The following is a 24,662-nucleotide window of genomic DNA, read 5'->3' on the forward strand; positions in this document are numbered from 1 at the left end:
TTTGTGGAATAGAGTTCCACAATCTTATTGACCTCACTGTAAAAAAAAACCCTTGCGTAGCCTGAGGTTAAATCGCTTCTCCTCTAGTCGCATTGAATGGCCTTGTGTCCTCTTACATTCCTTGTGACTGAATCGTTTTTTTTTATGCTGAGATCATTGTTGAGGTATTTGTAAATCGCTATCATGTCCCCTCTCAGGCGTCTCTTCTCTAAACGCTCCTCATAATTTAGGTCCTCCAATCCCCTAACTAGCTTAGTTGCCTGTCTTTGGACTACTTCCAGTTCAAGCACATAGTGAAAAGAAAGGTTTGATTTACCATATCAAAAATACTGAATGGTCTCACACAGGGGCCCCCAAACTTTCTAAGGAAAGGGCCAGTTTACTGTCCCTCAGACTTCGGGGGGGGGGGGGGGGACTGTGCCAGTGGGAATAAACAACGCCTGATCTTTGGTATTAGTGGGAGAAATAGTTGGTGTTGTTGGAAGGAATAGAATAGCGCCCCATTTTTGTTGTCAGTGGAAGAAATTCTGTCTCATTGTTGGTGTTAGTGGCAGGAATCATGCCTCAAGTGCTGGATGAAGACAAGCAAAGGGTCACAGTTTAGAGACCACTGGTCTAATAGAACACTGATCATATGATCATGAAGGAAGTTGGAATACAGGTTTTGTTGCTTGTAAATCTTTAAAGCTGAACTCAAGGAATTGTATTTTTTATAAAACTTACATTGCTCCAGTTTCGTTATGGGCCGCTGGGGATTACAGAAATTCACTGTAGTAGCCTGTCCTACATATAGCCAGGACTAGTCTCTTCCAGGTGCTGCTCGAGTAACTTGCCATTTGTATACTTTTCTTGGTTGCTCACTCAGCACCTCAGCCACCAGTCAGAGAACGTCTTGTATTTGTTTTAATAACTATAAGGAGTTCTCTCATTGGATGATGCAAAGAGGAGGGGCAGGTGATGTCACAATCTCTGCCTCATCCAATCAGAGAACGCCTTATATTAATTAAAAATAATACAAGATGTTCTCTAAATGGTGCCAAGCAAGTGACCTGTTTCATCTGTGCCCATCTGTAACTTGTGTTCAGTATACAATGGCAAGTCACTTGAGCAGCACTCGTAAGATGTAGATGTAGCCAAGCTGGGCCAAAAAATAAATAAATAAAATTAGCCCTTTAATCTTGCAAGCATCAACAAACCTTAATGTATATTTGTTCTACTTTTTTTCCCCCTCAGATAGTTTTCTCTTTGCAAATATTACAGTATCACATTTTTTTAAAAATTATTTTATAGCATAAAATCCATATCTCAAATTGTACACTCTACTGGAATCAGTACCATTTAGAAAAACTGCTGCTTGCTGGTGTTTATTTTAATGGCCATATCATTATATTGATTCCAAGGAACAAAGAACTACATGCTTATTAGAATGTTGAGATATTCTGAAATGTTCTTCATTGATCTAACCCACTGTGCTAGAGTCAATGAGGCCTTTGCTGAAAGTCAGCCCTTGTCCTCAAGGTTTTCAAAATTTTGTAAAAAGAATCGTTTTATGTGAATAGATGCCTAATAAATGTTTTTAAACTAATTTTTCACTTAAAATATGTGTCCTGAAGAAACATTTTATAGTTGGTCAATTTAAAAGGTCGATGATCCTCTGAGCGGAACTCTTTTCCTATTTTGTCAGCCTTGATGGAGTTCATCTTATTGAAGAAATTCCACAAACAGATCTGCAGGCTTTAATAAGGAAAAGCTTTGCGGTGGTAAATAGTTCAGTGTCTGAAGGGATGTCGGCAGCAATACTTGAGGTAAGAGGTATCACATTTTATGTCCGAATTAGAAAATGAATATGGAAGACATTTAACCACTTCAGCTGCGGAAGGTTTTACACCCTTAATGACCAGGCCAGTTTGCGGTTCGACACTGCGTTATTTTAACTGACAATTGCGCAGTCATGTGACGCTGTACCCTAATACAATTGATGTCCCTTTTTCCCACAAATAGAGCTTTCTTTTGGTGGTATTTGATGACCTCTGCGGTTTTTAGATTTTGCGCTATAAACAAAAAAGCGCAACAATTTTGAAAAAAAAAAAGAAAACACAATATTATTTTTTACTTTCTGCTATAAAACATTCCCAATAAAAAAACGTAACCTCTTGCCAACCGCTCACTGAGCTGGTACTGCGGCAAAGTGGCTCGTTATCGTCCAGCGATGTAGACCTCCCACTGTATTCAGACACAGCGGGAGTAGGGCCAGGGGAGGAGAGGCTGTGATCACCGCCGCTCTTCCCCGATCGTCGGGGATCGAGTGTGGAGATCCTCCCGCTTGTGTAAACAAAGCGGGCGGATCTCCTATGTGACAGGCAGGGACAGATTACAGGATTCAGCATAGCTGAACCTGCGATCTGTGCCTGTGTCACACAATCCCCTCCCCCCACGCACATCAGTAAGCACCAGGCATACATTTAACCCCTTGATCACCAATAAAGTTAACCCCTTCCCTGCCAGTGTCATTATTACAGTAACAGTGCATATTTATAGCACTGATTACTGTAGTAATGTCACTGGTACCCCCAAAAGTGTCAAAAATGTCAGTTAGGGGTCTGATCTGTCCGCCGCAATGTCGCAGTCCCGCTAAAAAAATCGCAGATCGCCGCCATTACTAGTTTAAAAAAAAACAATAAAAATGACATAAATCTTTCCCGTAGTTAGTAGCTGCGATCTTTTGCGCAAACCAATCAAAATACGCTTATTGCGATTTTTTTTTTACCAAAAATATGTAGCAGAAAACAAATTGGCCTAAAATGTTAAAAAATTTTGATTTTTAAATTTTTTTTTTTGGGGGGGGGGGAAATTTCATAAAAAAATGTGAAAAATATTGTTATTTTTTTCAAAATTGTCGCTCTTTTTTTGTTTATAGCGCAGAAAGTAAAAATTGCACAGGTGATCAAATACCACCAAAAGAAAGCTCTATTTGTGGGGAAAAAAGGACATAAATTGAATTTGGGTACAGCGTCGCACGACCGCGCAATTGTCCGTTAAAGTAACGCAGTGCCGAATCACAAAATATTGCCTGGTCAGGAATGGGGTAAAATCTTCTGGTCTTAAAGCGGTTAAAATACGCTCATTGAGAATTTTTTTGTCAAAGACATGTAGCTAAATACATTTTGGCCTAAATATATGACAAAAATTGAATATATTGGATATTTTTTAACTGTCAAATTTGTTCGCAAAATTTTCACTCTTTTTTTTTTATTAATATCGCAAAAAATGAAAAGCGCAGAGGCGATCAAATACCACCAAAAGGAAGCTCTGTATGTGGGAAAATAAGGACGTAAATTTTGTTTGGGTACGGCATTGCATGACCGCGCAATTGTTAAAGTTGCACAGTGCCAAGTTGCAAAAAGTGGCCTGGACATAAAGCAGGAAAATCCTCCGGTCCTAAAGTGGTTAAAAAATCAATTTTTTTTTATCAGTTTAGGCCAATTTGTATTCTGCTACATATTTTTGATAAAAAAATCCCAAAAAGCGTATAATAATTGGTTTACGCAAAAGTTATAGCGTTTACAAAAGATGGGATAGATGTTTGGACTTTTTTTGTTTTGTTTTTATTAGTAATGGCGGGGATCGGCAATTTTTAGCGGGACTGCGACATTGTGGTGGACAAATCTGGCACTAAGTGAAAAAAATGGGTGAACCAAAAACTGCGCAAATGAATAGGATAAATAATCTAAACGTGATTCAGGTGGAATATCTCCCACAATGCAAGCTGCCACATAAACGTGAAAAAACGTGATAAGTGAAAATGAAGAAAATTTGTAGCGCTCAACAAATATAAATCACAATAATTCTCAATAAATAAAATCAAAATCAATCGTGCAAAAAATAATTAGAAAAGTCTCTAGTGTCCAAATCAATTGGGTCAAACAAACAGCCAATAATCGAAACACAGACTTGATAGAAGTGATTCCTTAGAAAAAGCCTTCACCTTCACACGATCACCCAGTGAGATGTATAGGTACCGCTTACCAGAGCCACTGGACCCCTTAGTTATAGGGGGTCAAACACTCTGTGTGATCCACATTGGAATCTTGTACATCCCATTTTCTCATAGGCATGAGTACAACAGCCAGAACGATGACACATTCAGGAACCAAGCCGTAAATGGGGAAATAATAAACACGCTCTCATGGTGCAGTATTACTCAATAGAAAAGCATTTATTAAGATATATTGCACTTACTACAAGCAGTGTAGATAAAAGCCTTGAAATTAGAATCGGTGCCTGGGAATAGGAGACGCCGCCTTACGCCTGCGCTCCTCAGACCCGGACGTGTATGGTCTCACGTTCCCTGAATGCAGGAGTCAGGTAAGTTTTGGGGAGGGGGCACGCAGTGGAAGGTTTTTTTTTTTTCTACCTTAATGCAGAGAATACATTAGGGTTAAAAACCTTTAGACCTACTTTAACCACTTTTAGGAAGAACGATCTTGTGACTAAAAAAAGAGAAGTCATTGTGGCTGTTCAGGTCATGTGTGTCTTTATTTCACTAAATGCAGTCTTTTTATAATTCTAAACACATTCTGTGATGTAATATGTTGGTTATCCCTGCCAAAAACAGAAGTAAGTAACATGAGCTGGCACCAAGGTTTAAAGTCTTTTTGGGCAAAAACGTAGCTAGAATAACAAGTGCCATGTGAATATGTTATAACCACAAATATATTTTATTATACTTTGTGTTTTTCTATGTCAAATGTCTTGCCAGCTAAATAGCAGAAATGTGACAATGAGTGCAGTTATATATTAAAAACATATATGTATTTTCAAATGTCAATAAGTAAGACTGTATTGGCATCAGCCTCCAAGAATACCATATACAACGACAGACAGAAAATAAGCTCTAGGTGGCAAATTACGGTAGGTTCTGCGACCGTGCACAAAGTGATAGGAAAGAGAATGGTGAGAAAGGAAATCATCTGTGTGCTGCTCCTCCTTCATTCTGTAACCAGCAGGCTGCTGGTGCATCTGCATCCTGGTTTTGTGCTGGAAGTCCCATACCTGGCTATGCAGTCTGGCATGGGTGGCTGCGTCACAAGACTAGTTGCAGAGAATTACAAATTCTTTGGAAGGTAAAACAGTATATATATATATCTATATATATATATATACAGTGCCTTGCGAAAGTATTCGGCCCCTTTGAACTTTGCGACCTTTTGCCACATTTCAGGCTTCAAACATAAAGATATAAAACCAATTTTTTTGTGAAGAATCAACAACAAGTGGGACACAATCATGAAGTTGAACGAAATTTATTGGATATTTCAAACTTTAACAAATAAAAAACTGAAAAATTGGGCGTGCAAAATTATTCAGCCCCCTTAAGTTGAATACTTTGTAGCGCCACCTTTTGCTGCGATTACAGCTGTAAGTCATTTGGGGTATGTCTCTATCAGTTTTGCACATCGAGAGACTGAAATTTTTGCCTATTCCTCCTTACAAAACAGCTCGAGCTCAGTGAGGTTGGATGGAGAGCGTTTGTGAACAGCAGTTTTCAGTTCTTTCCACAGATTCTCGATTGGATTCAGGTCTGGACTTTGACTTGGCCATTCTAACACCTGGATATATTTATTTGTGAACCATTCCATTGTAAATTTTGCTTTATGTTTTGGATCATTGTCTTTTTGGAAGACAATCTCCATCCCAGTCTCAGGTCTTTTGCAGACGCCATCAGGTTTTCTTCCAGAATGGTCCTGTTTTTGGCTCCATCCATCTTCCCATCAATTTTAACCATTTTCCCTGTCCCTGCTGAAGAAAAGCAGGCCCAAACCATGATGCTGCCACCACCATGTTTGACAGTGGGGATGGTGTGTTCAGGGTGATGAGCTGTGTTGCTTTTACGCCAAACATAACGTTTTGCATTGTTGCCAACAGGTTCGATTTTGGTTTCATCTGACCAGAGCACCTTCTTCCACATGTTTGGTGTGTCTCCCAGGTGGCTTGTGGCAAACTTTAAACAACACTTTTTATGGATATCTTTAAGAAATGGCTTTCTTCTTGCCACTCTTCCATAAAGGCCAGATTTGTGCAGTATACGACTGATTGTTGTCCTATGGACAGAGTCTCCCACCTCAGCTGTAGATCTCTGCAGTTCATCCAGAGTGATCATGGGTCTCTTGGCTGCATCTCTGCTCAGTCTTCTCCTTGTATGAGCTGAAAGTTTAGAGGGACGGCCAGGTCTTCGTAGATTTGCAGTGGTCTGATACTCCTTCCATTTCAATATTATCGCTTGCACAGTGCTCCTTGGGATGTTTAAAGCTTGGGAAATCTTTTTGTATCCAAATCCGGCTTTAAACTTCTCCACAACAGTATCTCAGACCTGCCTGGTGTGTTCCTTGTTCTTTATAATGCTCTCTGTGCTTTAAACGGAGCTCTGAGACTATCACAGTGCAGGTGTATTTATACGGAGACTTGATTACACACAGGTGGATTCTATTTATCATCATTAGTCATTTAGGTCAACATTGGATCATTCAGAGATCCTCACTGAACTTCTGGAGAGAGTTTGCTGCACTGAAAGTAAAGGGGCTGAATAATTTTGCAAGCCCAGTTTTTCGGGTTTTTTTTTTTGTTAACAAAGTTTGAAATATCCAATAAATTTCGTTCCACTTCATGATTGTGTCCCACTTGTTGATTCTTCACAAAAAATTAGTTTTATATCTTTATGTTTGAAGCCTGAAATGTGGCAAAAGGTCGCAAAGTTCAAGGGGGCCGAATACTTTCGCAAGGCACTGTATATATATATATATATATATATATATATATATATATATAAATTTTGTATTGTGCTAGATTTTTTTTTTCTACTTTATTCACTTTTAAATATCAAGTATCAATATACAATTTTTCAGGGCAAGCTTTCACGGTATGTCCCCTTCTTCAAAGTCCCAGCAGTACTAATTCACTAAAGTTCAAGGCAAAATGTTAAGAAAACACAATCTCTGAGGGAAAGGGAAAAAAAAAGGAAAAACAAACACGCACAAACAAATGTACATGGCAATGGTAAGGCATCTTACACACGATACTCCTGTTTGAGCATCTCCTTTTGGCCTCTTGCACACAATACTCCTGTTTGAGCATCTACTTTTTCCAGACGTTCTTTTTTTTATGTATTTGCGTGTATTTGCGCTTATTCCTGCGTATTTGCGTGCATTGAGGCTTAAATTTAAAATTACTGACCAAAAATGCAGAATTTTCTATTTTGTTCTTACTGAAGAATACACAGCGCTTGTTTTCACGCCTGTGTGCACAGGCACATTACAATTAATGGGCTGTATTTTAGCTCAGAAAAAAAAAAAAAGCTGTACTGAGCTTAGAGGCCTAATAAAACTAGCATAGGTAACGAGTAAGAAAACCCATATCTAAATTTAGACCATTATTTTTTGTGTCAAATTACCATTCTTAGTTCAAAAGTTTTCCTTTCCTGAATAGTTCTGAAATCCCCCTGGAGAACTAGGACATTGAGGTCTTCTATAGTGTGGTCCGACTGTGCTGGGACCTTGAAGGGGACATACCTCGAAAGCTTGTCCTTAAAAAATTGTATGTTAGTGCAAATAAAAAAAGAATCACAGACAGTACTCAATTGTTTCTATCAATGTTCTGCATAAAGCATGGCGGAAAAAGTTTCAGCATTGCTTCAGTGAGTAAATGGACCCTGTGGTCGTCCCAGCCACTTATAGATCTTTCTATTGGTAAAGTTCGACTTGAATCTTTTTTCACACATAGGTCTATTTCTCAGAATTGTATGATCAGTTTATTTTATGCAATGGCTGAAAAGGATTTGGGAGTACTGGTGGATCGTAGACCTAATAATAGTATGCAGTGCCAAGCTGCAGTTTCTAATGCAAGCAAGAAACATTCTTTCATTACAGGAGGTATGGACTCCAGAGAGAGACATAATTTCTCTATCGTTCATTGATGGACGCAGTTCTCTCTGATTCATATCAGTAGGGTTATACTGCCCCCTACAGGAGTAGGACACTAGGCAGGAAAAGGTCTGGCTACACCTATGGGCAGTCCCGGAGGGTACACCCTCTCTCTTCCTGCATAGGATGTAATTTTTTTTCAGCCTAGTATGGAGTAAGGACCTAGTTCCTTGCTGGGATCTCTGGTCCTGGCATAAAAGTATTTTTTTATGTAGAATTTTTTTTTTTTAGCTAGCCTTTTTTTTCTCCGGAACTTTTATTTCCTGTGAGATCTTCAAGCAATTATGCCGGACTGGGCGACAGACTGGACCCCCATATCCAGTGGTCACCCCAGTATGGCCAGCGAGCACGTGCAGGCCTTATCTCTGCGCTGGGTCGGCCGCGACATAGTCCCACTGGACAGGGACTGGTCCCGCGAGTTAAACGTCTTGCCAGGACGCACACGACAGGGTCTAGGCTGATGTCGCAGCGTTCCTATTTGGCCGTCAGCCCCCCTACTCCGTTGGCATGGGGTCCTGTCAAGAGATGGCACCCACCTGTGTTCCCGGTATGGTGAGTAAATGTCCCTGTCCCCCCCTTCCCTGGCGGATTTTGGGGTGGACGCGGGCCCTCTCCCTGGGACGGTCGGACCCTCACTCTCCTAGGTTTCCCTCTGTCCTATTGTGACCCCCCTCCTCTCCACCCCTCCATCCCCCCACGTTGGGGACTGTTTGGGCCTACCTGAGCCTGAGGCCTAGTGTGTAGGCCGCATGGGGAGCCGGGTGAGTGTGCTCTCCGCGGTACTCAATGATCGTGCAGGGGGGGGGGAGGAGACCTTGCTGGGGTTCTTCTGATGTGGATGGTCGTTTGGGGGGTCCCCCAATGGGCCCCAATTACCGCGATTTTTGCGCGGGCCGCCATTTTGTTGTAGCCTCTGTCTGCTTCTATGGAGGCGGCCATCTTGGTACACCCGTTTTCGGCCATTTTTCTGTAGATTTTTTTGCAGTGAAGGCGAGTGGGAGTGCCTGATGGACAGTGAGTCTTGAGGGTGGTCTCTCCCTCTCTGTGGGGCTCCATTAGCGCATGCCTGACCTCCCGGGGGTGCTGTAGCGCCGTTTAAAAAAAAAAGTAATTTTTTAATTTTTTTTTTTTAAAGTTGCTGGCGGGTTCCTCAGGTTCAGTATGGACCCTGCCGGCCGTTTTTTCCCACCTGTCTCCCTCACAGAGGCCGCAGGGCCTTCCGGATCTCCACTGTCCATCGCTGCCTTTTGGGCAGTTCGGGACGCATTTGGGCCCGGGGGGTGGTGGTAGGTGCGCTAAAACGTTTCTCCACCTACCCCTGCCTCTTCTGATGTCTTGGGGTCTGAGTCTGGCTCAGCCGCCACAGACATGGGCCTGACGTGGGCCTCCCTGCCGGGTCTGTTACCTTGCGCCTTGTCTCCTCGGATGATGAGGATGACGTTTCCACCTCCCCTGCTGCTACTGGCGCTGGTGGACGCACTGGCTGTTTTTCGGTGCGTGGCACTCTGCAATTTCGGGGTCGCAGCGGTGGCTGCGCCTAAGGCGCAAGTGGCATCTGGCACTCACATGCCACCCGGAGCTGCTCATGTAGGATGGGACCGTCTGAGACGTTCCCCTGGGGTGACTAAGCGGCCGTTAGCTGTTGCCCTTTTGGGGGAGTCTCTGGTACAGAGGACTGTTTCCGCCTTTGGTGGACGTAAGGTCTCTAGCTGAATGGGACTATCGTTGTTCCGGTGGAGGAATCCCCTTCCTTAATGACTTGGGGGATAGGATAAAAAAGAGCAAAATAAATATGGTCTGCCACCTTTTCTGTCCAGTTGCCTCCATCCCTAATTACATATGCAAAAAAACCCAAGGAGAAACCAAGGGAAAAAAAATGGGACTTTGAGTGAGGACAACTGGACTGTGTAATAGATAAATATTTAATTTAATTTGTTAAAAAGAGTCACATATACAACCGATGAGGACACATACAGAAAAATGGCATACAAAGGATTATAAAATTCACATTAAATAAGAATAAATACAATTTCACATGGATCAAACTGGGATCTCTAAAAAATATAGCAGATTTAATATGACATCACTCAAAGTCCCATTTTTTTTCCCTTGGTTTCTCCTTGGGGTTTTTTTTGCATTAGGGGATAATATGGCGTGGGCTGGGGCCTGTGCTCTGTGCTCCCTGGCGTAGCTGCACTGGGAACAGTGTTTGTTTGCCCTTGCCACGTAGACTCTGCCTGATGGGCGCAGACCCAACACCGCGATTTTGTATGGGGCATGTCCCTCTTGCCCTGGGGGAGCTGTTGGTCCTGCTGGCGCAGGGGCTGCATTTTGTTTGCACTGCCGCGCTGGTCGAGGCTCCCTTGTATAGCACCTTGTCGTTTTTGGCTGTGGTTGACTGGAGTCTACTTGTGTTGGTCTGCGGATCAAACTTCTAAGAAGGTCTTAATGGATCTCCCTTTTCAGGGGGATTGCCTGTTTGGCGCTGCCCTGGATGACACAGGCTGTCAAGGGTGAGGGCCTACGTCGCAGTCGGGGTTCCTCCCTTTTGGCTCACAAACAGTTTCTTCGTCCCTTGGGACAGTCGATGTGGCGAAGTCCTTCCAGACTTCCGCGTGGGTTCCAGACGACGCTGGTCTGGCGTTCATGGGTTTGTTTTCTTTCCAGACCTGCGGACAAGGCCTACTCGGCCTGAAGGTGCTTCCTCTCCCATCTAGGGGGTCGAGGACCTGCGGCTGGCCCGGATCCCAGGCTGCCTGCGTTCAGGAGGTCATGCGGTCCAGTTGCATGATCGAGTTTCGATACGTTTATTTCTAATTGGGGTTTTTCCCTTCCAATGTACGGCTGTCTCTGGATCACTTACAGACGCTCTGTGGGGCAGTTCAGGCTCTGGTTCAAAAACCTGGATCTACTGGTCCTTTGTTGGTTCCGTGCAGATCACAAATTCAAGTTGGTATTGGTTCGCACGGTGGTGGCTTCTCTACCTCAGGGGGCTTCCTGGCTTCCATAGACATCCAGCTGCCTACCTTCACATCCTGTTATGTTCGTGACAGCTACGGTTTTTCCATTTTTTGCCGTGGGGAAGGATCTCTTGGTTTGTGGCGTTACCCTTTGGTCTCACTTATGCTGCTAGGGTCTTCACGACGGTGTTGACTTCGGTCCTGGCGCTGTTGCGGCAGCGGGGCGTATGGGCCCTGGTTTCTTGGCCGCTCTGCTTCTCCGTTTGGAATCCCCTACGGTGCTGACAACAAAGTTGGCTGTCACTGTGAGAACTCTGGTGGAGTTCAGGTGGGTTCTGAACCTTCAGAAATCATCCCTGGTCCCTTCCATGAGACTGGACTATCTGAGTCTGACTTTGGACTCGTCCTCTGGGTCAAAACTCTTGGCACTTTAAACTGCGGTCGACTTTTGCTGTTCCACACATGGTCTTCCCTTTGGACCTGCATGCGAGTTCTGGGACTGATGGTGTTGTTTTTCAAGACGGTCCCTTTCTCTCAATCCCTCTTGGGGATCCCCCAGGAGGCACTCCTTCTTGAAGGCAACTGAAATCCAAACTCTCAGGACTTGTGGATTCGGCTGGGCCGGGTGCCTGGGGAGTCTTGCTCTGGAATCCTTCCTTCCCGTCTACTGGACAATTGTCACCACGGATGCAAGCTTGTCCAGGTGGGGAGGAGTCCTCGGCAGGTTTTTCTGCTTAGGAAGTATGGTCCCTGGAGGATCCAGGTTACCGCCTATTGTCCTGGGGCTGGGAGTGTTCCAGCTTTGTCTAGTTCACTGGATTGGGCACCTGCAGCTGTCCGGTGCACTTTCAATTAACTACGCCGTGACCGTGGCTTGTGTCATTCACCGTGGGGGCACCATAAGTGTCCTTGCTGCCTTGGAAGTGATGTTTCTTCGTTGGGCAGAGTGCCTTGTTCCGGCTCTATCCGCTGTTCCCTTTCCAGGGGGGAAACGACTTGCTTGGTAGGCAGTTTGCCTCAGTCGACAGGCCCTGGATGCAGGGCAATGGTCCCTTCATCCGGGGGCTTTCCAGAAGTTGTGCCTCCGTTTGGACACACTCTGGACGTGGGCCTGTTGGCATCGCATCTACAGGATAGTGCAGAGGTCGTGGCCCGTTCCCGTGACCCTCTGGCGGGTGCAATGGTGGCCTCATGGGTTCTGTCATGGGCAAGCACATTCGTTAGGTTCAACATGTTTGATGCTGAGATTTTTGGCATGGTCGCCTGTGCAAGGCTGACGCTGGCATGGTCGTGCCAGAGTGCTCGCGGATGGGCCGAAGTCAGTGTCCGCTGCTGTCTGCCTTTCCTCCTCTCCTGTTGCTGCCAAGAATCCTTCGCAGGATGGAGGCGGCAGGGATTTCGGTACGCTGACCTCGTCAGGCTTGCCGCTGACGCTCCATGGGTTTCTTCTATCCGGGGCCGATGTCCCGTTCGGCTTTTTGTTCGCCGGCTTGGCTGTTGTAAGCCAGGTGTCAAAGGACGGGGGTTGTCTGCTTCGGTGATTCCCACCCTGTGTAGCGTGGGCAGCATTTTCTATGATGATTTTTTTCATCATATGAGGAAGTCGCGTATTGCGTGGTGTGAGTCAAATTGGGCTCCCCCTCGCTCTTGCTCAGTAGCCGGATCTTGGCTTCCTTCAACGGGGGGGTTGATCAAAAGTTGGCCTTGAGTACTGCCAAGGGTCAGGTTTCGGCTTCTGATCATTTTTATTCCACAGGCCGTTGGCCACCGTTCCCTGGTGCGTAACTTTTTCTAGGGGGTGCGACACTTGGTTCTTCCGGTGCAACTTCCGTCGCCAACTGGGGACCTTGTTTGGTGCAGTCGGTTCTTTCAGACCCTCCTTTGTGAGTATCATGGGTGTCCCCTGCTTACCTTGTTGCAGAAGGTGGCCTTGGTTGCTGTCACTCTGCACGCAGGGTGTCGGCACTGGCGTCATTGTCCTGTTATTCTCCCTATCTGTTGGTTCATGGGGCCAGGTGGTACTTCGTTTGGATCTGTCCTTCCCTCCCAAGGTGGTTTCTAGTGTTCACTTGCACAGGGCCATTGTGTTGCCACCTTGTGTCCTGAGCCCCCTCATCCTACGGAATGTGCGCTGCATACTCTGGATGGAGTTCGGGCACTCGAGGGGTACTTGGTGACTACTGAGTCTTCCCCTGGTTAGGTTCGCTCTCTGTGCTCACGGATTGCCCAAGGACAGGGCTGCCTGTGTCTGCTGCGACTATTTCCAGGTGAATCGGACAGTCGGTGGTGCAGGCTTCTTCATTTTTGGGTCAGGTCCTACCTTTCCCTGTTTCGGCGCTTTCTACTTGGGCGCCTAGTGCTTCCTGGGCTTTTTGCCATACAGGCATCTGTGCTTCAGGTTGTTAGACTACTACCTGGTCGTTTGTTCACATCTTTTGCTACGTTTTATGAGGTGGATGTACTGGCATCTGCAGATGCCTCTTTTCGGCTGCAAGGTTTTTTTTTTTGCTAGCTGCTATCTGGAGGGCTTTTGGCCTTCCTTGAGGGTGTTTACTGTTTGTTTTCAGGTGGGCCTCATATTTTTTTCTGATGAGTCCTATGTTGCCTGGTTGACTGTGTTTGGCCTTGGGGACTTGTTCTTTTCTGCTGATCCCACCCCTCATTTTATGGCACTGCTTTGGGATGTCCCTACTGATATGAATCAGAGACAACTGCGTCCGTCAATGAACAATAGAGAAAACTGGATTTTTGACTTACCGTAAAATCCTTTTCTCTTAAGTTCATTGACGGACGCAGTACCCACCCTCTATTTTGAGTTGGGTTGATGTTACTTTCTGACACTGCTTTGCTACAAAACTGACATCCTATGCAGGAAGAGAGAGGGTGTACCCTCCGGGACTGCCCATAGGCGTAGCCAGAACTTTTTCCTGCCTAGTGTCCTACTCCTGTAGGGGGCAGTATAACCCTACTGATATGAATCAGAGAGAACTGCGTCCGTCAATGAACTTAAGAGAAAAGGATTTTAGGGTAAGTCAAAAATCAATTTTTTCCCCTCTACTAATCATTCATAAGACCTCATCTGTAATTCGCAGTTCACCTTTGGACCCTAGTTCATTATATATTTTCTAAAAGCAGAGGTCCTGTAAAATAAAAAGATGGTAGTTGCATTTTTTTTTTTTTTTTTATGTTGCACAATATTTGCACAACTGTTTATTTATTCTACACTACTGGGCAAACATTGTAGGCAGGTGTGAAAAAACACTGTAAATATAGAATGCTTTCAGAAAAAGAAGTATTAATAGTTTATTTTTATCAATTAACAAAATGGAAAGTAAATGAACAGAAGAGAAATCCAGATCAAATCAACATTTCGTATGACCACCCTGCGCCTTCAAAACAGCATCAATTCTTCTAGGTAATGAAAAAATACAAAAGTGTTGTGCTGCTCTATCTCTAAGTTAAAACATATACCATACTCAAACCCCCTCATTAACCACTTTAAGACCGGAAGGATTTGCCCCCTTAATGACCAAGCTCTAGTTTGCGATTCGGCACTGCGTTGCTTTAACAGACAATTGCGCGGTCATGCGACGCTGTACCAAAAAAAAAAATTGATGTTCTTTTTTTCCCACAAATAGAGCTTTCTTTTGGTGGTATTTGATCACCTGTGTGATTTTTTTTTTATGCGCTATAAACACAAAAAACGACAATTCTGAAAAAAAAAACTATCTGCGGTGGGCGGTCGTAAAGTGGTTAAATGAATTCAGACTTATCAATAATATCACAACTTATGGTGAAAACCACAATCCCCCACTCATACAATGCTTATACGAAACAAATCAGTAAAATGACGTGTAATATAAACAAAAAATCTCACTTTAATACAATGTTGCTAAACATAAAAATTGTGTTAATTAGTGAGTAAATACCAGTGTCCATTCACATTGATCCGACTTGTCAGGCTGACAAGTCGCGGTCCTCCCGCTCTCACTGTGTAGTACAGGAGCCGTTCTAATAGGAGCGACACAAATCACTCCGACTTAGAAAAAGGGTCCTGTACTATTTTGGGGCGACCTGTAGCCGACTTACATTGACTTCCATTACGTGAAGTCCATGCAAGTCGCGCCGAAGTCGCGCTGCATGGGACTTCACAGGTCGCCCCCTAAGTCGGAGCGACCTAATGTGAACGGAGCCTTAAAACAAAAGTTCTTAGTTTCAAAACAACTACAAAGCAGTGGATCTCAAATCCAAAGTGACACTTGGTGCCGGTTCACACTAGTGTAATGCCAGACATCGCATGTAATTGACACATCATTACAGTGCAGATCAGATGACATTTCTGTGCAATGTGATTTCAGCCATACAAACTGTATGGCTGAAATAACATCGCATTTGCACCAAAATGGAGCAGGACCCATTTTTTGGTTTACACTGGAATTTAATCGCATGGATGTTCACACCTATGCGATCAGATTCCTGCACCATTTCACAATTCGCACTGTGATCTGTTAACCAATCTGGGAGTGTCAATAACTTTATATTGATACCCCCATCGATTCGCAGATCTCAGTGTGAACCACTATGCGATTCTGGTGCGATGCAGGAACCGGCACTGAATCGCAGGGTTTCCCACATTGTACCAGTGTGAACGGGGACTTAGTAAAATATAAATCAATAGTGACTTCCTGTGATGATTCCTCCATCATCGGTAGGATTACCTACTCGCCAGTGATGTTTGCCTGTCTTTCTATAGACCAGGCTTAAAAAGCATGTGTCTCTTCCCTCCTGAGGTTATTATTATTCAGGATTTATATAGCACCAACAGTTTGCGCAGTACAAGATAAAGGGAGACAATACAGCAACAATACGATTTAATACAAGAGTGGCTCTGCTCCTGGCAGCTTACAATCTAATAGGGAGGGGCGAGTGGAACAGGAGGTAATAATTGTGAGGGAGAAATAAAAGATTCAGCTGCTAGCTAAAGGCAGGATAGGCTTCCTTGAACAGCTGAGTTTTCAGGGATCGCCTAAAAGTTGGCAGAGTAGGAGATAGTTGGCTAGATTGTGGTAGAAAGATCCAGAGGATGGGAGAGGCTCTGGAGAAGTCCTGAAGATGAGCATGGGAGGAGCAGACAGGGGAGCTAGAGAGCAGGAGGTCATAAGTAGAGCAGAGAGGATAGTTTGGGTAATATTTTGAGACAAGCTAGGTGATGTTGCTGGGGGCAGAGTTGTGGGTGGCTTTGTATGTTGTACAGTGCCTTGCGAAAGTATTCGCCCCCCTTGAACTTTGCGACCTTTTGCCACATTTCAGGCTTCAAACATAAAGATATAAAACTGTAATTTTTTATGAAGAATCAACAACAAGTGGGACACAATCATGAAGTGGAACGAAATTTATTGGATATTTCAAACTTTTTTAACAAATAAACTGAAAAATTGGGCTTGCAAAATTATTCAGCCCCTTTACTTTTCAGTGCAGCAAACTCTCTCCAGAAGTTCAGTGAGGATCTCTGAATGATCCAATGTAACAGCTGATTGGAGGAAAGGCACACCCCCCCCCCCCAAATGGGCAGAGGAAATAGGGAAAGTGCGTGCTGTAAATAGGAAAAAAAATCTATAAATAGACCAGCGATCTGCTAACCTATTTATAGCACCCCCCCCCCCCCCCCACACACACACACACACACACACAAATTCAGCCTGGTTTTATCTCAGTTGACAGAGAACTTGCCAGAAGTTATCATGCTGATAACAGAACAACAGAGCAGGAGACAGCCACAGGACTTAGGGCTGTCCAGAGAGATAAGAAAACACTGCAGATATATGTGCCTAGGTCAAATTTAATTAATCAGGCAAATTCACTGCTAGATCCACTGCCCTTCTAAACACAGCCAGAAGAGCAATCTGGTTGAAAACATGGCAAGGGGACCCAGCATCAAAAGCAAAACTCTGTAGTCTACCTTTCGCAGGTGAACTCCTATTTAGAGCACAGCTAGAATCTGTCTTAGAAAGGTCAGTGGATGGGAAAAAAGGATTTCCAGTGCCTAAAAAAAACAGGGGAATTTTTTTTTTTTTTTCGGGCTGACAAACTGCAGCAAAAGGATGACAAGAACCAGGACCCAAAGAAAACCTGGATCTACAGAAAGAGGAAAGAGAAGGGAGGATTCCTTTTTAACCCCAAAACACAAACCCCTATTCCAATGTCATTTGGAGCATTTGTGGGAGGAAGACTAGGAACATTGCTTCCACAGTGGCAAACAATCACTAAGAACCAGTTTATCCTGAATATTATCAGAAAAGGGTACAGAATAGAATTCATTGTGAAGCCCCCGTCAACGATTTTCTGCTACTTCCCTCTCGAGGGCTCAAAAGCATTAACGTCTATCTTGCAGGAGATGTTTACACAAGTAGTAATAATCCTCATACCGGAGTACGAAAAAAAAGGATGGGATTTTATTTCCACATCTTATTTAGAAGGAAGCTTTTGGGAAAATTTAGATTAATCTTAAACCCCAAAGAAGTAAACAAGTTTGTAAAATACAAAAGTTTCAGGATAGATTTGATTTATTTGACAAAAGAACTGCTTTCATGATGTAGCAGTATAATGGGCCTTGCGTGTAACTATCCAAGCCAGAAGTAAATTTACAGAAAAATCCTCCTCGGCGATATCCGTCCCAGGATCACAATTGGTGGATATTGCAGTAAAAAATAAATGAAAAATACATAGCGTGATACTGTATAATAAAAATAAAGATACAACTCCCGTGTGCTTCAGGAAAGAAAAGTGCTCATAAAAACCACCACCAGGACGCATACCTTCACATCCCAATAAGGGAATCTTCTAAGAAGTTCCTCATGTTCACGATAAAGGAGCCAGTGGGAATCGTACGCTTCTGGTTCAACATCCTACCATTTAGTTGGTCTTCAGCCACTCACATATTCATGGAAGTGTTGGCAAAGGCACTACAAAGCTTAAGAGCAAAGGGAATAAGGATTATTCCCTATTTAGACCACCCACTGATCTTCTCAAATTCAGAAACAGAATTGAAATAAAACCTGGACATCACAAAGTTATATCTGCAAGGCCTAGGATGGATAATTAACACAGAGAAGCCACAGCTCAACCCGAACCCGGCAAGGAGACTGCTGTTTCCGGGGGTATACAGTAAACTCTGTTGGTGCAAATATCGTCCTCACAGGGAAGAAAATCGAGAAACTACAAGAAGCCTCTTCACCAAATTTTTGATATCTGCAGAATGTTGAATCAGAGAAGCCATGAGCCTTGTGAGATGGATGACCGTGGCCATCACGGGAGTACAATGGTCGCAGCTGCATATGAGGCAGGTACATAATTATGTCTGGTCCCAGCTGGATGTCGACAGGAATCCCTGGACAAACTTGTAAGGATTTCAGATGAGGTAAAGGAAGCCATCAAATGGTGTGTGAACCCTCAATTTGCAGGAGGGCCACCTATGGACAAAACTAAAATCGGGGGTTAACCACAGATCTCAGCTCCTGGGGCTGCTGCGCATATCTAGGTGAACATCTAGCTCAAGGAAAATGAGATCCATATTGGGCTTTCAGCTCTTCGCACCTAAGAGTATTCAATGAATTGGGAGAAGCTTTGTTCGCATTCAAGCCTTTGATTCAGGGGATGCACATTCAGGTTCTGTCAGACAACATACCAGCAGGATCATACATCAACAAGTCACTCCAGCTAATTCAGATGGCAGAAGAAATAATCCTCTCAGGGTAAATGGAACCCACTCTCTATTACAGCAATTATTATTATTATATTACAGGATTTATGCAGTGCCAACAGCTTTCACAGAGCTTTACAGCATGAAAACCGACAGTACAGTTACAATTCCCTACAGGAGGAATCAGAAGGCTCTGCTCCTTAAAGCTTACAATCTAAAAGGGAGGGACAAATGATACAAAAGCTTATAACTGTGGGGGATGACCTGATGGAGAAAATAAAAGTACTTTTAAAAGGTGGGGGCAGGACAGGCTTCTCTAAAGAGAAGGGTTTTCATGGATCGCCTAAAAGTTGGCAGAGTAGGAGATAGACAAATTAGGGTAGGGATTTCCATAGGATGAGAGAGGCTTGGGAGAAGTCCTGGAGGTGAGCATGGGATGAGGTGACAAGGGGGCTAGAGAGCAAGAGGTCTTGGGAAGAATAATGAGAATGATTTGGTTGGTATTTTGAGACAAGGTTAGTGATGTAGTTGGGGGCTGAGTTATGGATGACTTTGTATGTTGTTGTTAGTATTTTGAATTTAATTTGTTGGGTGAGAGTAAGCCAGCGGAGGTTTGGCAGAGAGGAGTTGCAGACAATGAATGGTTGGTAAGGTGAATGAGTCTGGCAGTAGCATTCATGATTGACTGAAGGGGGGATAGCCTATGTAAAGTTAACCCAAAATGAGGAGGGAGTTGCAGTATTAGTGGTGAGAGATGACCAGGGAGTGGATTAGCAGCTTTGTGGTTTCGTTGGTTAGAAAGATGTGGATTTTGGAGATGTTGCGTTGTTTGAGGCAGCAAGCTTTGGACAGTGATTGGATGTAGGACTGAAAGGAGAGTTCGGAGTCCAGGATTACATCTAGCACCCTAACATGCGGAGACAGGTTGATAGTTGTACCATCGATCAGGGGAAGAGACATATGGAGGAGGAAATCATATGAGCTCAGTTTTTGATAGATTTAGTTTAAGGAAGTGGTGTAACATACACACTGATATGCCTGTTAGTATAATTAGTGATGCGTGAGGAGACTGATTGAGTGAACTGAGGGGTAGAGAGATAGATTTGGGTGTCATCAGCGTAGAAATGGTATTGAAAGCCATGGGAGGTTATCAGTTGACCCAGGTAGTGTAACGCTCTGGGGTTTGATTTAGTGAACTGGATTTGCAGCTGCAGAATTTCTACTCAGTAGTCTTGTAGAGATGTGTTGAATCACCTTATCCAACTCTCCTGACTCATCATAGTGTCTCAGCCCGCTTCAGTATGCACATACACAAACACTCAGATAAGATGTTGCTGGAGTGATAGATATCTATGCAATAGTATTGAGGTGATATACTGAAGGAATAGGCTTGAGTAGTGATAGCAATTAATGATAGGCACTCAGGTAGTAATGTTGCAGGAGCGGTAGCAGATGGTGATAGATAGTATGCAGGAGGGTTAGCAATCATGTACAAGTAACAGGTGGTAGGGGATAGCAGATGAAGTGTACAGGAGATGCTAAGTTAATGCAAGGATATAAGTTACAGGTGGTAGTAGGCTCAAGAGCTAGCAATCTAAGTAACGATGCAGGTGATAGATATTGTAGTGCATATATCCTAGAGTTTAGCAACAGTTCTTAATATGCAAGAATAGATAGCATGTGACTTGATAGGAAGGGATCCCCTGCGGGGTACTTATCACTAGCTGGTAAGCGAGGTAAAGGATCAGGTAGCGAGGTAAAGGATCAGGTAGCGAGGCTCCGGTCAATCCAGGTATAGGAAGATAGCTGGAGGATTCGGCAGCGTCAGACAGGGATGTATAACGAGCGGTTGCACAAACACCTTGTGAGTGCACAGCGTCGGTTGAAATAGCCGCTCAGAGCGGCGCCTAGTGATGACGTCATCAGATGTTAAAGAGACATGCAGCTATATGCGTTCCACCTACCTGAATGGTGGAACGCAATGCGGAAGTAAGAGGCTAGAAAGGTACTGAAAGTACCAGGATCTTACAGGTAGGACGTATTGATTGAGAATAGGAGAGGTCCAAAACAGAACCTTGGGGCACCCCGATGGAAAAAGTAGAGAATTCTAAGTGATGCTAAAGGTTCGGTGGGATAGGTAGGATGAAAACCAACAAAGAGTACATTCATGGAGGCTAAGTGAGTAGAGTTTTCTTTCTTTTTTGAGGAGGGAGTGGTCAGCTGTGTCAAAGGCAGCAGAGAGGCTCAGACGTAGGAGGACAGAATAGTGTCTATTGGTTTTAGCCCTTAGTAGCTTGTTTGTGAGTTTTAGGAGAGCAGATTCTGTGGAGTTTTTTTTTGGGGGGGGGGGGGATGAAATCTAGACTGAAGGGAATCAAGAAGGTTTTTGTCAGTGAGTTGGTCGCACGGTTGGTTGTAGACGAGGCGTTCGAGGTGTTTGGAGGAAAAAGAGTGCAAGGAAATGAGGCCTAGTGCATGTTTTAGAGAGTTGGGGAGGATTCCAGAAGAGAGGGAGAGAATAAAGATGTGAGTTATAGAGTGTAGGATAGAGCCAGAAGGTGACTGTAGTACTTGCCAGGGAACAGGGGGCAGAGGTGGTAAGGTGGGCTTTAGAAAAAAGTTTAGTAACCTTGTCTATAGTAGTTGAGTTGAAAGAAGGTAGTAATGTGTGCACCTGTGGACACGAAATGTTAAGTGAGGAAGGTATATATACAGTGGAAATCTCATCACAAATTGTATCAATCTTATTTTTGAAGTGTTTGGCAATCTCCTGGGCAGTGAGTGAGTTAGTGGGTGGAGGCAGTGGAGGATGAAGTAGAGGGGTAAAGGTAGAGAAGAGTAGACAAGAGGTTGCTGTCCAGACCTATTATCAAGGTATAGATAATCTTGCTCTCTCAGCGTGAGAAACAAAAGGGCCTTTCAGATAGTCATAAACACAATTAGGCACAGCAGTTGTATTTACAATCCAATAAATACAGGTGCATCTCATAAAATTAGAATATCTTAAAAAGTAAAATTATTTCAGTAATTCAATTCATAAAGTAAACTGGTATATTTTACATTGATGCGTTACACACCGAGTGATATATTTCAAGCATTTCTTTCTTTGAATTTTGATGAATATGGCTTGCAGCTAGTGAAAACCCAAAATTCAATATATCAGAAAAGTAGAATATTGCATAAGACGAATAAAAAAATTTTTTTAATACAGAAATTTTGGCTTACTGAAAAGTATGTCCATGTACAATATAGTATGCACTCAATACTTGATCGAGGTTCTTTTTGCATGACCAGCACCTGCAGATGATATGACTCCCCATATCATCACAAATTGTGGAAAATTTTGCATTTCATTTGGAAATCAAGGTCCCAGAATCTGGAGGAAGAGTGGAATTGCACAGTATCAAAGTTGCATGAGGTCTAGTGTGAAGTTTCCACAGTCAGTGATGATTTGGGGAGCCATATCATCTGCTGGTGTTGGTCCACTGTTTTTATCAGCTCCAAAGTCAGCGCAGCCCTCTATCAGGAAATTCTAAAGCACTTAAAGCTTCCCTCTGCTGACCAGCTTTTTGGAGGTGCTGATTTCATTTTCCAGCAGTACTTGGCACCTGCCCACACTGCCAAAAGTAACAATACCTAGTTTAATGATCATAGTGCTGTGCTTGAATGGCCAGCAAACTTGCCTGACCTAAACCCCATAGAGAATATGTGGGGTATTATCAAGAGCAAGATGAGAAGCCAAACCCAATAATGCAGATGAGCTGAAAGCCACTATCAAAGAAACTAGGCTTCCATAACACCTCAGCAATGTCACAGGCTGATCGCCTCCATGCCATGCCGCATTGATGCAGTAATTAACGCAAAAGGAGCCTCGACCAACTATTGAGTGCAAACTATAACGTACATAGACATGCTTTTCAGTAAGCCAACATTTCTGTATTAAAAATTATTATTTTTTTTTTTTTTATTGGTCTTATGTAATAATCTAATTTTCTGAGATACTGAATTTTTGAGTTTTCATTAGCTATAAGCCATAATCATCAAAATTCAAAGAAAGAAATGCTTGAAATATATCCCTCTGTGTGAAACGCATCTCTATAAAATATGAGTTTTACTTTTTGATTTGAATTACTGAAATAAATTCACTTTTTGATGATATTCTAATTTTATGGGATACACCTGTAATTCTGTTTTGAAGTTCCTGCAAGATGGAGCAGACCTAAAACTAGCAGCTAGCTCATTCAAGTAGTGGCTCTATCAAATTTCTTGGTGATAAGGTTAGCAGAGGAACCTTTAGTCAAAAGATTTTTAACTGTCATCACTAGACAGATAAAATACTCACAAAGTTTGATTTCCTACAGTCCTGTAAGGATACCAGGGAGTCCTTTTTAACTCCCTAGAGGAATGCTACCTGTAGCTAAATCATACCACACCATTGTCATGGAAAAAGTGGTGCTCACGCTTGACCCAGCTTCCTGGTTAAGGTAGTGTCTAATTTTTTATTGATCACAAGAAATCATAATACCTTCTTTTTGTGGAAACCCCAAAAAATCCAAAAGAAGCAGAATTCAACAAAATTGACATCCAAAGAAGCCTTATTGCATACATTAAGCGGATCAAGGAAAATAGAAATTCCAAATTGTTTATCATTTTTTGGACCCTAAAGGTCCAAAAAAGGCCACAAAAAAAACTTGATGGATGAGAAAGGTAATTGAAGAAGCATACAGAGCCTGGGAGTTAACCCCCTCACCAAAGGATTAAGGTGCATTTTACAAGGGCTTTGGCTACAATTTGACCTGAAAGGGCTGGAGCCTCCCTGAGTCAGATTTGCAAGGTGGCTACATGGTCCAGCTTCCAGACTTTTGTCAGACACTATCGCTTGGACCTACTTTCCAGCCCTTGCAGCTCATTGAGAACTACAAGCTGTCAGCCACAAAGGCTGGTGGTACTTGTAGGAACTCTGTGAATAAATGACTCCACTGTGTTGGCGGAGCCCCACATTGCTGCTTTCTTTTCAAATTATGACAGCAGATGCGGGGAGAAGATCCCTGGCTCACTGTCACAGGAAGAGGGGATTGTGGGGGTCAAGGGGAGAGCTGCAGGAGCTGAAACATGTTACATGTTTCACCCTAAAAACGGGTGGAACATGTAACATGTTCCCAAAAGTGAACTTATCCTTTAAAACCTGTTTTTAATGTTATATTCTCTATCTGTAAGCACCTGCCTTTTTGTGGATTATTAGGATCAACAATTTGTATGATTTTTAAAGTGGTATCAAACCCAAAACCAAAAATGTTATGTGTTTCAGTGTACCAAACGTTAAATTTGGTGGTTTCATTCATTTTACGTTTTTTAGGCCCTCTGTTTTCACCTTGTGATCTGACCAGTAACACACTTATTTTCTTAGAGGGTCTGCATTCTGAATGTTCTAAAAGCAGACACCTTTAAACCACAGCATTGTCATTTGGGGGAGGGTTTGATTTAATAACAGATTTAGATATACTAACAGATTTTAGCTAACCTTCAGCTAACACGGTTTAAGTAGTTACAGCAACAGTTTTTGTTTTACTTTTGGGATAAAAGATTTTACATAAAAGCTGACCACTGTGACCACCCCTGTCAGTGGTAAATGATTTGTGTCAAACCTGTAGCTGCTATATCTGCAGGACGGCTTTTTCTGTTGAAAGACAACAGACTTACTGGCCAGATCACTAAATGAAAACAAAAGAAAGAAAGCCTAAAAAGAAAACAAATTCAATCATCACATCTAAGAATTGGTAAGCTGCAATTTAACCCCTTAGCGCTGACGAAACACAAATATGTGGCTTCGGCTTTAAGGGGTTGTACCGGGGTGATGCCTGCAGCTAGAGGCATCATCCAGGTACTGTTGTTTAGGGCCAACGGTCCAATTTCTTGTAATAACAACTGATGTGGCTGAGCAGCCTCCTGACTGTCATTACAAGGAGCGGGAGGGGACGTCCCCCCGTTAGACCCGAGCCACCAGCCGGCACGTCCACCGACTGGTTG

The 24,662-nt window shown here is 43.3% G+C and overlaps 1 protein-coding gene across 2 annotated transcripts in view; it reads left to right on the forward strand.

Annotated features, from left to right (window-relative positions):
- GLT1D1 (glycosyltransferase 1 domain containing 1) overlaps window positions 1-24,662 on the forward strand; it is a 270,809-nt gene that overhangs the window by 174,177 nt on the left and 71,970 nt on the right. For both annotated transcript variants that reach the window (XM_082244140.1, XM_082244141.1), the window contains exon 10: window positions 1,685-1,805. In XM_082244140.1, coding sequence (XP_082100266.1) covers window positions 1,685-1,805 — 121 coding nt within the window. The remainder of the gene's footprint in view (window positions 1-1,684; window positions 1,806-24,662) is intronic.

The sequence above is a fragment of the Pelophylax lessonae genome, assembly GCF_965119305.1.
Source record: "Pelophylax lessonae genome assembly, chromosome: 1".
In the NCBI taxonomy this organism is placed as follows: Eukaryota; Metazoa; Chordata; class Amphibia; order Anura; family Ranidae; genus Pelophylax; species Pelophylax lessonae.